Here is a 15,706-nt window from a genome sequence, read left to right on the forward strand (position 1 = left end):
CTATCCATCACAGCCCTAACCCAGGTCCCCTTTTTTTCCCCCCTTTGCTATTTTTCATGCAGTGGGATTTGTTTATAAGCTTCTGTATTACCTAAGCTTGAGGGGAGGAGGCTGCTGGGAGGAAAGTGAGAAAGCAGGATTAAGGAGTAATAATTCAGCTCCGTTGCATTTCCATCTGAACGGTCATAAAATGTGCAAATCCTTTTCCTGGGAATTTCATGTCAGAGACCTTCCCTGCTGCTGCCCTTCATGTGCTCCCTCTCATGTGAAACCTAGCCTCAGGAAAACTGCTTGCAGCTCCAAGGACAGCAAGGGGCACGGCGGGAGGGCAGGGAGAAGGCTTGTACCAGCACGTGAGCATTCAGATGCGGCTGCAAGCTACAGACAAGGGAGTGGGAGGCAGCAGGGACTGAATCCAGCAGGATGGGAGCAGTAAATGAGGAGAGACTATTTAATCCAACAGCTCCCAGCACCCCCTGCCTATAATCAATTAGCCTGGGTAAAAAATAAGTTAACTTTTCAGGACAATTCACTCTGTGGGAAAATGATACAGGAGTATACCTGATTCACATCGCTATCATCTTGAAGAGATTCTACTGTCTCCTTTTTAGCTCATCAACTGTCACAAAGCACCAAAATAGGCATTTCTAGACCCCAAAGGCCCACCAATAATCTGTATTTGATAAAACTCTGTCAGAAGGACCACAGAAAGATATGGGTTAATGAATCTTTGTCATTGATTCAAACAGAGGTCAATGTGGCTGGATGTGGCTTCTGTAGGGAGGAAGGGACCAAAAAGCTGAGTTGTGTGGGTGTACCCTTGCTACCTTAACAAACACAACCAGAATAGCAAGTAGTGGTAAAAAAGGGGCTGTCTGGATCTACTCCCTTAACCTAATGAGCCTACAAACCTTGTTTTGGTGGAACTTCATGCCATGTTTGCTGGACCTGGAAACAGCTGGAAACACTCTTTCACTTACTGGCACATCTTGGAGATACTGAGGATCACCCAACAGGTATCACATGTCAAAATAAGTTCATTTATTTGATAGGTATTTATTATTTTTCAATAAAATTGAAAGAGATTGGTTTCCCATCAGAAGCTCAGTTCTTTGTTTGGTGGCTTCTTGAACAGTTTGACCATACATATGACAACACAAAATATATTTCACCTGCTTGCAGTAGCAGTTTTCTATAAACTCAGTCCATCAAGGATTTACAATTCTAGCAGCAGTGGGGTATATATGAAATGAGAAGCCCTTTCATCCTTAAACTGCTCTGCAGTCTTATCGAGATGCTGGAAGTCATTGTTTCTAAGGCCAGAGGAGTGCAGGAGTTCATTCAGCCAGTTCAGCTGTGCTAGGAGATGGCGTGCAAATTGGGTCCAAAGATGAGAGAAACAGCAGCCCTTGGTTTTGTGGAACAGTCAGAAAGAAATCCTTAATGACGTTAGCCTTGCTTTTCAGGCTGAAGAGGAGCAGTATTTCCACCAACTACACGATCTCAACTCTGCCTTCCCCGAGGGCACTGCAAGAGGACAGACTGCAATCGCTCACCAGCGTCACTCTCAGATGTCTGTTCTTCCCACCCACCAGCAGCCTCGAACCTGAGCATGTCTTTGGCACAGCAGGTGGTATCCTTAATCCCACGGAGGGCCAGCCCGAAGCCAAGATTAGCAGAAGAATTTGTTTTCATTAAAATCCAACCTACCATTACCATCCTATCTGATGGTGCAGTTTTCAAATGCGCATGTCCAGCTATTCTAGCAGTAGTGTTTCTTCAGGGAAAGGGCAGTTCAGCAACCTGCCTCTTCACTTTCTAATGTCTTTCTTTTAATCAACAAGTAGCTAAGACAAACACAGCAAGGAATGTTAAATGCACCTCCTCACGGAGAATTTTGCCGGCAAGGTCAATGGAATTGGGATTTTGCCTTCATTATATTTCTTTTGACTGTAGAACTGGTCTGATTTTCCTCCCAGAGAATTTTTTATTATGGGCCCATGGAAAAAATAAAATAAACAGAAAGAGACATACAAATAAACACTAATACGTGCAGGAAAAAATACAAACCTTAGCACCATGCACTCCCCTCATTATTAGACAAAGGTTGGGAAGGGTTCACAAGTGTAAAATGCTCATGTGAATTATGAGATTACTGCTCAGTTTTCTTTCAAGTCGTGGGCTGGAAACAGATGGTGGCTGTAGCATTTATGATGGCACAACATGTTACTGCAAGCCTAGCCATCTCTCTCTCTCTCTCCTCAAAAATGCAGCTGCAAGGAAAGTTGTGGAAAATCAGATTAATAGTCTCTTCCACCACACAGTTTTCCAGCCCTTCATGCCTGGCCAGCACATGGACAGAGCCATCTTGTATCCCAGCAAGAACGCTCTCCTAATGCCTCTCCTGAATGGTTACCACTGACTGGCTCATTTGATGGCTAGTTAAAATGAGGGGTTTGTTAGCATCTTAAAAAAGCCTCCAGAAACCAGGTCCTTAAGGTCATAGCATATGCCATGTGACCCCAAGCACTCCATAAGGGAAACACTCAAAAAGAAGCAATCAGACTCTCTTTCAGCTGTTTATTATTTATACATTCAGTTCAGGCCAAGCAGGTTGATCTATAGGGAAACAGGAAGACAAATACAAACATTTGCAAAAGCCTTTTCATGACTTAGGAGCCTAAACCTCACTTTCAAGCATGAGTAGAAATTTTTACAAGGGCCAATGCTTCTTGGTTTTCAATAAGACGGCCTTCCAGCAGCCACAAGTTTAGAGGTATCTTAGTGCCTAAAGATAGAAAGAGCAGCTAACCTAATATTTAAGTATTTAGCCTGTATTTAAGAAAAAAAAATGCTCAAGCTTCACTGCCTGGATGCTTCAGTCCTGATGCAAATGCCCTGCTGCCTGAAGTATGTTCAAACCTCCAGCAAAGCTGCCCTTGCAATGTGAGTGCAGTATGAGTGAAATATCCCCCATGGGGGGATATTCCGTACACCAGCTGGTGTTACCTTGGGACAGCACATCTGCACTTGAAACCACAAGATGAGCTACGGCACAACCCCTCAGCTCTCTAGCCACCACCGAGGGGCTTGTTTACACCAGGGAACAATTTAAATCGTGTGATACTATGCTGTTTGTCATCCACAGGATCTCTGTGAAATACTTGTGTGTCACAATGCCTCTGAGGCCTACAGGAGCAGCAACTCACTAGCAGAAAATCCAGTAGCTTGGGATTTGGGTCCTTGTCCAGAAACAGATTTTTAGGATTATTTCTTCAATCAAGTTAGTTAAGAATCAGGCGAATATTAATTTTCAGGCAAGTGTCACTGGTAAACCTGAGTATCCATGCTGCTTCCCTGACTTCCCTGGCCTCACTAGCTGATAGAGAACATCCGTACCAGCTTCACCACGTTCATCCTTTCATATTCAAATGTGATCCTGCTGTTCTCCCTACAGCTGCAGATATGCAATGCAGTGTTCTGCCTTCTGAGGTGTAGAACAAGACAACTGAAACCAAGACAGAAATCTACCGTTTCCTTTACCACCTTTCAGCAGCTCATCCAGGAAGTTGCTACAGAAATACAACAGTGTACACATTTGAAACTTTAGAAAGCCTTTTCCCAGAGGTAGAATCTTTCTAGCCACAGTGTGTGTATCATACTTTTAAAAGATCCAAGGCCTTTCTTCTAAGGTACAAAAGGTACCTTTTTTTTTTTTTTTTTTTTTTTTTTTTTTTTTGAAACTCCATCCTGCAAAATTCATTAGTATCCTATGCAACAATGTATTTCCTGTAAATAATGAGCTATAAAGTGTATTAGAAGTTTCCACTTCTGGTTTTATCTTTTCCTGATCTAGTCTGCAAATTCTTTTGAAGTCACTTAAAGTGTTCTTCATGTATGCTTGTTTTAGGAAATACCAGATCACTATTGGCAAACTTCTCCTTAATTAAGGTAGATAGAGGAATCAAGATGATATGATCTGCTTAATTTTCCACCTTTTTAAAGATTTTTAAGGATTTTTTTAAGGATTTTTTTTCACTTGCCTTAGAAAAGAAACATGCTGAAGAAAATAAGGAAGGGAGAGACCTCAGAGGCCCAGAGAGGGCAGCCATTGCTATCTATGGGCTTTCTACTGTAGCAGAACTGCTGACAGAAAGCCACTGAAAAGTTAAAGCTTTCCTTCAGTACTATGGTATAGTTTCCTGAAAGGTTGCAGACCATTTCTGGAACTAGCATCACTCCGAGCAATGCACAAAAGGAAAACATCATGTTTACACTGTTACCACAGCAGGCTATTTGGGCCCTCAGTTCATCAAGCCAATTCAGATCATGCCTAACTTGAAGCACGAGTAACTTCAACGAAACATCTCACGTGCTTCAGGTTCAGCTTTCCACTTAGTACCTTGCTGAATCACAACTTAGGGGAATGCAGGGAGTTAATGGGAAACACTTATACTTGCTAACCCTAGCTGCTAAGTCCCCAAACTCCCATTAGATATACAGACAGGGCCTAAGCGTTTTGGTTTGGCCAGCAGGCTCTTCACAACAAACGGATACAAGCTGTTAGGCAAACCATTCTGAAGTGCACGTAAGAGAAACAGAAATCCCTGAACAAATTGTGACAACATGATTTAAAAGCAGCATTTGTGGCCATCAGTAAAATGCACAAGCTGAGCATTAACCTGCAGGACTTATACGTGGCTTGTTGAAGAAACCATTCTAACTGTGATAAATTGCTTCTGTCACTTTTTTTTTTTTTTTTTTTTTTGGTGGAAACCCATTGCAGTCAAGGGAGAATTCAGATCCTGAAGACATATTTTAGTAGCTTCCTTGCTCCAATGAGAGCTCTGAGCAGCTCAATTTGCTATGGGTGAGTTTGGACCAAGAAGAGTCTTCCCTCCCAAGTGCGTGAGCGCAGAGCACTCAGTTTCCACGGGAATCTTGCTGCTAAGTAGATACCACCTCTCCTCAACCACGTCTTGCAGTATGAGACCCTCCCTTGCACGAGGGACATGTCAGTGTCAGGAAACGGGTCCTCTAGGCAAGGGGAAAAGGGGGAAACTGCAGGGCTTGGTGGCAGCCAGGGAGGATGCATCTTCATACAGGACCTTTCGAGCATGAGGAGGCATATATTGGCTTCCTTGAAGTGCTGCAGCATCTCTCCCTCCTTCTCTGGCTCCACACAGCAGGCACAGCTGGGCATCAGGCTCCAGCAGGGCAGGGCTCAGAGCAGAAAATCTGGCCTCTTATAACTCCCCTGGTCTTCAGCTTAAACCAGCATCACCTTTCTACAGAAAAGAGAGGAAAAACCAAAGTGCGAAGGAAAAGGTGAAGTATGGCTGGAGCAAGGAGGAAGCCCCATCTGAAATATCAGGCTGTTTCAAGCAGTGAACTGAGCATGCAACAGGTACTTGAAAAGTCACTGCTGGAAAACACTTTCACCAAACAGCAGAAAGCAAACCTGAGGTTTGAGTGCCATGGCCTAGGGAAGGAAGCAACATCACTGGGTCAAAATTGGCTGCTCTGCAGAACAGAGACAGAGGGATTTTGAAGCTAGCTGAGGTTTACTGAAAATCTTGAAAAAAGAATTAGGATCAGATGCTGAAGTCCCTTAGACCACTGAAAAAAATGTCACAGCCAGGAACTCCAGCAATTCTGGAGTGCTCTTGATACTTCAGTGCAGTCTACAAGTTTGAGTTCACCCCCAAAGGGATCTGAGGCCGCTCAGCACTTCACCCACAGGCCCCCTCTGAACAGAGTCTTCTTTCTTGTGGTCAAACAGGGGATATCTCGAATTTATGTCTTGCTTCTCCCCTCGTGAGCAAACAAAACAATTTCTATGAGTAATTCTACCCACTAATTGCCAAGGAAAAGTCTGGTAATGAATGCTTTGCATTTTTGACAGGTCAGAGGCTTCCCTAAACAAAGTTGCTGTTTTATGTTTTCTAACAGCACATGTTCACATCCGGGGACCTTAGCAAATTCCAGGGTGGATGAGTCTCTGTGGGAAATTGCTTTTCCAGATTTTCTTGTTTTAACTGCTCCAGGAAATGATTCTATTTTTACAACACTAAACAGCAAAATATGAAACCATTATCTGCTTCATGTCAAGAGTTTCGGGTCAATTCTCAGGTAACTTGTCATCTCTAGTGAAGTCAATAGGGTTGTATCTATTTCTGTAAGTTAGTGATCTGGCCAGTTATGTAATTGGTTGATCAGTTACTAGAACATAGAGCTAGCTACCATTGGCCTAAGGAGTGTCCCATTTTCATATGTCTCAAAGTCCATCCAAGCCCTGATGTATCGATAAGTGAAGTATTCAGGTATTATGGTCTATAAAGATGATTATTAACTGCTGAAAGATTTAAGCACAAACATTTTCTATCAACAGCTATTTTGTCACTGAATAATCACTACATGTAGTAGATTTTCTGTATTCTTTTTTCACCTGCCAAATAAGCCAGGGTGGGATTTTCAACTGTCTAAAATGCTTTTCTTCTACTAATTTCCAGTTCTTCTCAAGAATCAGGATGATTTTTAATCCCCATGGATCATCTGCACTTCTGGGTGTTTCTATTCTGTGCATGCCTGGTCTTAACAGCTACTCTCAGTTTCAAAGATGGACAGTAAAACCAGTTGCCTTCATTACAGAAGGTCAAAGTTAGTTTACAGAGGCCAAAACAGGCCTGATCTTGGAAGGATGACTATGCAACTTTCAGGTTGGGAACTACGTATTCTTGGCTTTACACCTAACTGAAAAGCTCACCAAACATCCCTCAAGAAACTAGCATACAGAAAACAAACTTAGAGACAATATCCAAGGAAAACAGTACCTAACCTATGACTCGTTCTTTGATTTACAACTGTGATTGTGGGCCCCACCTTACAGTCATATGCCATGATAATAGGTAGCAGTTCAACAAGAACCAGCCATAACTTTTTATGTGTTGTAGTGATTCTGAGCTAATTCAGCACATAATTTGGCCTGATGCAGCAAATAATTAGAATGACTAATGGGACTGATAACATTCCACAACTGAAAAATAAATGATCAGTCTTCTGATCTTGTGCACTTTCTTCTTCTTCTTCATTTTTTTTTTTAACTAAAATGTGCCACATTTCACATGAATTTTTATCTAATTCTTTTTCCCATCTCAATTTTTTCTGTTATGGATATGACTGTGAGTTTTCAAATTATGTTCTCTGATGTACCTTAACAGATCATCTTAAAGGGGATCACTGGATCACTGGCATTAGTAATGGTGGTCCTGAATCCACCCATGCCAGGAAAATAGTTTTTCAGAAAATAACAAATACAGCAAGACGGCAACCTCCATGGAAGCAAAAGAGAAGGGAATTCTCCTAGCTATTCTCTTTGGGTTTATTTCCAACATACTTCAAGACTCTAAGGACAAGAAAACCCCCAACCCTGTGCCAGAAAAGCACACTCTGCACAAAAACAGTAATAAACATCAACTCTGCTCCGTTTGCCCAAAGTCAGTGGGATGTTTGTCCAAAGTTACATGCATGTTTAGGCACTAGTTTGAAGAAGGGCAAACGTGTTTTTCCATGTTAGGGCCTGGGAAAAGAATTCAGGATTGGGCCCATGATAAAAACAGCTCCCTTAGGAAACGTTACTCACACCATAAAAGGAATGAATAACAATGATGTGAGAAGTACAATGAAAAATTGTCTACTGAATTTTCGCAAATTCCCATAAAATATGAGTCTTCATTTTTTCTATGTGCGTATTTTTTACTATAAAGTCACGAAAGGTTGACTCCTTAGAAATGCAGGAAATGACCAGTTCATGATAGCATAACAGGCTGCATAAGTGCATGGGCTGAAAGCTGGATTTGCATCCGTCACTACATACTTTGATATGGCAGTGGTTTTTGATCACGTATCCAATGCACAATAATTAGGCAAAATGACTTACCCTCAATCTTTTCAGTATTTAGCTCTAAGGGTGCAAGGATTCATTCCTGGAAAGGGAAGATGGTCGTGTGATTTAGGGCACTGGATGAGCACTCAGATCTGAGTCCTATCCCTTGTTCTGCCATAGCCTTGCTGTGTGACCTTGCACAGTCATTTCTCCATGCCTCGGTCTCGCCTAAAATGGGATAACAATAGTTCTTTATTTCAGAGGGGGTATGAGTACAAACCTGTTCAAGGCTGTGCTGCAGTGAGACACTACAGCAAAGAGCAGCACAGAAAAGCTCAAACATGAATAATACCTTCTATTAAAATGTGGGAAAACACACAGTAATTATTTAAATAAAATAAAAAATACAAAATATAGGCTTAGTTTTGGGGAATAAAACACTGATGGGCTTCTCTCTTTTACCTGAAATTAAAGCACAGATAAGTGGGATCCTCAAGGGTTTAAACAATCTTTATCTAGAGATCTGCTAGTCTAGAAGCTGTGGAGTTAGAAACACCAAGAAAACGACTTCCTTTAAAACAATTATGTACCTCTGCTTTGTTTCTGTTTTAAAGCAACCAAGATTTTCAGCCCAAGAGAGGATAAATTAAATACTCAGGATAAGATTTTCAAAGTCATGGAAGGGGCTCACAAACATGATTTCCTTCAATTTACTGTAAAATATGAGCATGCAAATCTGAGGGAGCTTTGAAACTTCATCTTTGCTTTTGGGTACACTTTCAAATTAAATTATGAAGGGAAAGTGAATTTTAATTGAACTGTCAGATGTCTGGAATAGCTTGAACACCACTATTCCAGAGTTACACTGCTACTGGAGTTGGACAGAGCTTCAGCAGCGAGCCTTCAGTAACGAATATTTTTCCAAATGCAAAGATGAATCTTTTCCTCTCCACAAAAGCTTGTCTATATAAGAGCATTTGTTTTTCATGTGGGGGATCAGTTATGGGCCTGTTGGCCTGGGAGACAGGATCTCAGGGCACATGCCTAGATAAAGCAATTGATTTAGAGATAAACAGATCAAAGACTGTTCTCTCAGGCAGGAGGAGAGCGAAGAGATATATGATGAGAAAGAACCTAGGAAGGGAAAATCCTTCTTGAGAAAGAGAAAGATGGGAAAGTCAGGCAGAAAATAGCTGTAAAACAACCCACAGAACAGGAATATGGACCCAAGGAAGACAGCCAAGAGAACCTGGAATACTGAAGCCCACTGGAGGGAGGAGATATGTGAGATGCTGTTCCAAGCAGAGTAAAAAGCCTAAGCTCAAAGACATAGAAGAACCAGAGCTGCCTGGAAACCTCCAGGGCTGGAGAGGAGCAACTGCCTTCAGCCACCACGCACTAACAAAGCAGATACCAAGCAGGACAGAGAACAGAAGAAAAGGAAAGAAAACTGGCACATATTCCTTGATTTCACTCAATAAAAGCAACTGAAGGGCAGCTCAGGAAAGATGAAGCACAGTATTAAACGTAATGACTTGACTAGAGAATCAACACTCATGCACCATATTATAACATGGAGATTGTTTTCAGGCACTGTCTTCCAAATACGCTTTTCGATCAGAAAAGACCACAAAATCAGACCAACAACTTCTGAACCTTTGGACAGAGGAAGTGACTGTAGAATGTAAACGGAATAACATTTTGCCAAAACACTTTGTCCCTAAATCTCTGCCTGGTTTGTGCAAGGACAAAAAATGACAAGATATTTAAGGATTGCACGGAAACATGACTTTCAACAACTACCATTTTAAATTCATTCCTTAAGTGCCCCACTAGCCCTCCACCCCATGAATAACAGAGTTGTTCAACACATATCTGGCGGCTCCAACTGCTCACACCCCTCCCTCTAACACTCCACATGTTGCATTCTAAAGTCCAGATGGAGTCCAGCTCCAACAGTGGAAGAAGATATGACACGGCATTCACAAATGCACAGAGAACTGTTTAATTTACAGCCACAATGGTGAAACAAACCATTTCAGAGCTTGGACATTCAAAGTTAAGTCTGACACTCATTCTTATATTCACTTATTGTGCTTAAGTATTAGAGAACACAGGATTACATTAACAATACACAACAATCTGAGATCCCTGCAGGACCGAGTAGTGAAAGGGATGAGCAAGAATGAGGGACCAGCCCCTCAAGTGGTGTAAGCTGGTACAGCTCCATTGCAGGCAACAGAGCAATGGTGATTTACACCAGCTGAGGATATGGGCCTTGAAATGTCCAACTTAACTTTGAATTGATGTCTCCTGTGTCACAACCTTTAATGTTACTGTTCCTTCTGGTTGTATTTGCCATCTCAAAGAAGGCCTACTAACACCATAGCCTGTAATGTTCAAAAGGCTGGCGGGTAATATCTCAGCCGAACAACAGTAAATGATACTTATGTCATGACACTACTCCTCATATTTTAAAACCATGGACTGGATCCTCATCTGATGTAAATTATCTTAGGGGAGGCTGAAATCAAAAACTTTTGCCAATTTATAATAGCTGAGAATATAGCCCTGAGATTTTTGTGTTTTCTGCTGCATGCCATATAAACACTGTGCTTGAGAGCAAAGACTCATGTGCGTTTCATTCCTTGTAACAAAATTAACTCAACACTACAAGTCTCAAACAAACGACTACTGGAGAAGACTCTATTCAGTCTTCATTCCCGCTTGGTTTGCTGAATTTGGCATAACAAATTTATTTGCTGGCACCAGTAAAATGCATGCCTTGGCCTGCTCTTTTCCAGGACTTTAACAGAGGGACAGACTCCCTGGTGGTGTAAATCAGCAGAGCTCCATTATACTCAACAGAGTTACTCCAGGGAATCTGGCCCACAGACTTGAATGCAACCTCTTATGCCAGTGCAACCAAAGGACTCTCAAAAAGTTGTTTTGCAAATTATTCCACTTAAGTGACTTTGACATCCTTTTATATCTGCACAGTGTCTGAGTGGGTCACATAATGCTTTTCATCTACATGATTTTAATGGATAAATGATTTTTTTTCATTAGATATCTTTTAGACAAAAACGGAACGGAGCAACATTATTGGCATCCCACTGAAACATAAATATATAAATTACATTTTATACACTTTTTTAAACGCAGACACATACATTCATGTGCATAACATTGTGAACAGTACACTTAGTGGAAAACAAGCACAGACAATCGCAGTTAAATGTATTTCCAGTTTTGGTGCTCAACAAATACACTGGGAAAATGATCACAAAATAGAACGGTGACTAACTCTATCTCTGCATTAGCATCTGAAGCCAATAATGCCTGTTAGCTAACATTGCTTTGTTTGGTTGAAATTGGACATAGCTACTGGAACGGAGGGGGAAAAGGGAGGAGGATGTTTGAACTATATTTAAAGAAATGGAAAGGTTAAAAATCTCTCTCTTTTGTTGTTTTAAGGTTCTGTAGTTCATTCACATTTGAAGATATTTTTGATTTGAATGGAAACACTGTCTTAAGATAACATTTTGTCGTTCCAAACTAAGAGGAGAAAACTCTTTCATCTCTTTGTAGATGTTTCACAAAGAAAAGAAACCAGTAGTTCATTTTACATATCCAATGAGATAATCCAAATAAAACAAAGGGTACATAATCCAAACTACTGGGGTGGGGCAGTGATTTTGGCCAAGTGAGTAGCCATGTCATATCTGGCACAGACCTAAATTTCCAAAGCAGTAAAGAAGGATTTAGCCATGTGGCTCCCACTGAAATCCATGGGGAGCTGAACATTTAATCCTTTGGCACTTTGAAAATACAGGACCTTCTGCCAGAGTATTTTATCTGCCCTGCTATAGTTAAAATAGATTTTGATGTTATTTGGGCTATTCTACTACAAAAATATGACCACAAAATGCTTTTTTTTTCTTTTTTCTTTTTTTTTTTGGTTCAAGAAAACATAGCAGGCTTTCTCAGGTATATAAAACTGTTAATTTTTAGATAAAAATACAAACTTCACCTTTACAAAAACACATATTTCTGTTGAATACACATAAAGCATAACATTTTACCAAAAATAAAGAACTTTAGGTTTTGTTCAAATATTTGCAGCAAGGTAGTTCCCATGCCACCATGACATTGTACAATGCAGATACAAGAATTTGTACATTTCACACAGCTCCAACATGTGAAATAAAAGTATCTGTATACTGATAAGAATGACAATTGCTAACACAATATCACTAGTAGGCAACTGGCATAAGTCTTAAAGAAAAAAAAAAAAGGATTTCTGCATGGATATCCTATGATTTGTTTACGCACGTCTCTTTTTTTTCTCTTTTTTTTTTTTCTGTTTTTGTAATGCTTTAAATTACGGGGGAGGTTGGGGAACATAAACCAAGAAACGTCTAGAAAATTATGCATAGGTATACCATTTTTATTTTAATACATCTCATTAGTTTGCATCCCACTAGGAGAAATACCATAATGTTTTGTGTTCTGCTTATTGTTATACCAGTCTTTTATATGTGTTATTGGCAAATGTAGTCCAAGAGATAATAAAAAGCTAGGCAAAGAGTAAAAAGAAAACTTAATAATCACTTTATGGTGTAAAAAAAAAAAAAAAAAAAAAAAAAAATCCACTTAAGGCTCCCCAGAAGGTTGGTTTTTTTTTTTTGTATAGACTTTTAAAACACCACCAAGCAAGGATGTATTGTTCTATAGTGTTTGCGTGGCATTTGATCATTTCATACATTCCTGCTTTTTTTGTGCCTGAAGTCCATCAGCATCCATCCATCTTCATCAAGAACGCAGGCACATTTCTTGACGTAAAGCACCGTTGACTGCTCTGACAGAAGTCCACTATTCACTTAGATTTTTGTCATGTTTTTGGGTACTTTGGGTATCCTCCATTCATTCAACTGTCTTTTTTCTTTTCTGTTTTTCTTTCTTTTTTTTCTTTTTTGGACAGGGAAGCTTCCTATTGTTTCACAGAGTGCTACAATACTTGCTTTGATGTCACATTAAACAAATGTACATTGTCTCTTTGTTCTCATTAAGTGTTCTTTTGAGCCAGTTTTTTCACATAGGAGAACAAATAAAGTATACAGTCAATAAGCACCATACATAGTAGGTTCAGGAATGTAACAAACCATGTACATCCATGTCCCAGAGAGAAGTTTTTTTTCTAGCTTATTTTCACCTTACATCTGCAGGAGAGAAAAAAGATACAATAACTCTATGATTAGAATCAAAGGTCCTATCCTCTAAGTAGATGACTTAAAAAAAAAACTGTTCTGCATGAAGAGTCACTAACCTGGGACAAGAAGTTCTAAATGCTGTTTTGATTGAGTTTACATGCTCACTTTTAAAGTTGAATTTTAGAAAATCTTTGCTTCTATCATACTACTCCCAATAAATACCTGTTAATCTGAAACAGGATATGAAGTTTAGCATTTTTTAGAAAGATACATCAGTATAAATGAAAATTGCCATTGGGAGTTTATGTGCAAAAATAGGTGCTTGAAATCAAATTCACCATCATACAGGCGTTAGGCATATACACTGCAAAATTCAAATAATTCCCACTCCAAATACTAGAATCGATTGCAAGCACTGCAGTTTACATAATTTCAAGTCATTAAGCAATGAAAACTCTGTATTTAATTTGGAATGTGTATTGCCATCATCATACATTGCTAATATGTTGGCCAAAGGATTTCAGTCATTTTTGCATTGAGAGGGTGTTAGTTTTTCACTACACTGAAAAACTGATGAATTTTGATAAGTGACTGGCATCATCCTACTGAGACTGACCAGACCAAAAAAAAGATCTTAATTTTCTGGTGTAAGTAGCACAGGGCCCTGCAACACAAAAATGGAATTTCTAAGCATCTTCCTTCTCAGGTAGGCAGATCAAGAGATCACCTCGGGTGCATGTACAATCAATCCCAGTTCATGCCAAAACAAGGGTTTGATGGTCATGCATATAATAATATTTACCATGTACATATGCTCAATATTTTACAGCCAATGACTCAGAATACAACAGTTTGTAACCTGGCAATTCATTCATGCATTATTATGTGATGCTTTGACCTCAGAAATCAATAATAATGAAACAAAAGCAGAGGCAATGGAACTTGAAATTTCAGAAGCTGAAGTATTAGCACCCTCCAAAAAAAAAAAAAAAAATAAATAAGAAGAAAACAAACAAAAAAAAAAGCAAGAAGAGGAAGTAGCTCAAGAATGTAAGATGCTGATGGTGATGTGGAGCTTAAAAGAAAAATACCAGCAGGTAGAATTATCAAAGCCAATCAAATCTAATCTCTTTGCAGCCTTGAGGTAGCAAGTGTCAAGATTTTGAACAGTGATTAAGTTGAAGTGATGATATTTGATTAAGTTTTCCAGTACTTGTGCTATTAGGGTGTTCAGCATATAGGTCCTACCTGAATATCAAATAGTTCCAGTAGGGTTTATGTTGGTTTTAACTTTTTTCGTTTCCGTTTTTTACCTGATTCCCTAGGCCTTCCTGTTAACATAAGGGCAGGGCTGGTAAAAAGCCCTAAGGTAATGCATTTTGTTGAACACTGAAGTAATAAATACTCAAACCGTTTACATTTCAAAGAAATCTCATTATATTTTGCATTAAAGTAATAACTTTATAACGTCTGATTTGACATTCCGTTTACAAAGTAATTATACAAAAGTAAAGAAATAATAAACGAAGTTGGCATTGCATACGTCATTTCCAAGATCCATCTATAATTACTGTTACCATGCTGTATTCAACATTTGCTTTCAGCTCTGTAGTTAAGCTATTTTCAGCTCACCATCCACTTGCTGGTGCAAGTTTTGTTCTTATCAGTAATTAAATCCTAGAAAACTTTATTCTTCCATTCCAATTTTACTCCATTTTTTCACACACAATTGATCTAGCAGAACTGTTTTTTCCAAATACAGGACAGAAAAAATATCGAGCCATACACACAACAAAAATAATCACTTTAAATGTGTTTTTGTCTACTCACAACTCAACCTAGTTTTAGCTAAAACACTCAGCTTGGATTATAAATTATGTCCAATAAAAATCACAGCAGAGACCTATCTTTGCTTTTACACAAATTCTAATTCTTCTGCTCTGTACATAGCAACTGAAGTTTACATTCACTTAGACCAGGTTTATGTCTCCAAGCTAGACAGAGGCAGTACAGAAAATCCTTCCTTACCCAGACACCTATGAAATCCATCACCATTGGGCAGCTTTCCTCCTATATTTACTTGCTCTTCACTGACTCTAATCTCAGAGCTGGGTCTATTGAACCCCTAAATTTCTGGCAGAAGAAAAAGCAACTTTTGGGGTTACCTTCAACCAAAATCAGGAGAATGGGAGGCGTTCTTTCTACATATGTCAAGTCCTGCATTTACTGCACCCTAGCAAGAGGATCTGAGCTAGCAATTTTAGGTGGTTTTATGAAAGTCATGTTGAAAATAAGTATTCTTCCCCACAAATCTTTCCCCACGATAATTTAAATGTTGTCTTGAGAAGGCAAACACACACTTAACCTAACAACTGCCAATAAATTCTTGACTATATATGCATAAGAAAACAACAGGAACTGGCACTGTTGTTTCAAAACTCCTTATTTCTAAATAAAAAAAAATATATTTTCCTAAGTGCTTTATATTCTTTTCATTAATATTTTCCCCAAGGTCAAGTAAATCTCAGCCTTAACCCTGTCTCCACAAAGTCTAAAAAAATTAGGCAACAGAGTTCACCAATAAGCTGCAACAGGACAACCTTTAACT

The 15,706-nt window shown here is 39.4% G+C and overlaps 1 protein-coding gene across 3 annotated transcripts in view; it reads right to left on the reverse strand.

The window, feature by feature from the left end:
- Positions 1-1,850: 1,850 nt before the first annotated feature.
- Positions 1,851-15,706, reverse strand: part of PDGFA (platelet derived growth factor subunit A) — a 33,021-nt gene continuing 19,165 nt past the window's right edge. Inside the window, exons 6-7 of one of the 3 annotated variants that reach the window (XM_084295852.1) lie at positions 7,940-8,113; positions 1,851-2,273 (exon numbers count right to left, since the gene is read on the reverse strand). In XM_084295852.1, the coding sequence (XP_084151978.1) occupies positions 7,980-8,113 (134 nt within the window). In that variant the 3' untranslated portion in view covers positions 1,851-2,273; positions 7,940-7,979. Of the gene's footprint in view, positions 2,274-4,063; positions 5,289-7,939; positions 8,114-9,903; positions 13,108-15,706 lie in introns of those variants that run through there. The other 2 variants (XM_084295851.1, XM_084295853.1) reach the window with 2 other exon arrangements.

Source organism: Netta rufina, assembly GCF_964035555.1.
Source record: "Netta rufina genome assembly, chromosome: 15".
In the NCBI taxonomy this organism is placed as follows: Eukaryota; Metazoa; Chordata; class Aves; order Anseriformes; family Anatidae; genus Netta; species Netta rufina.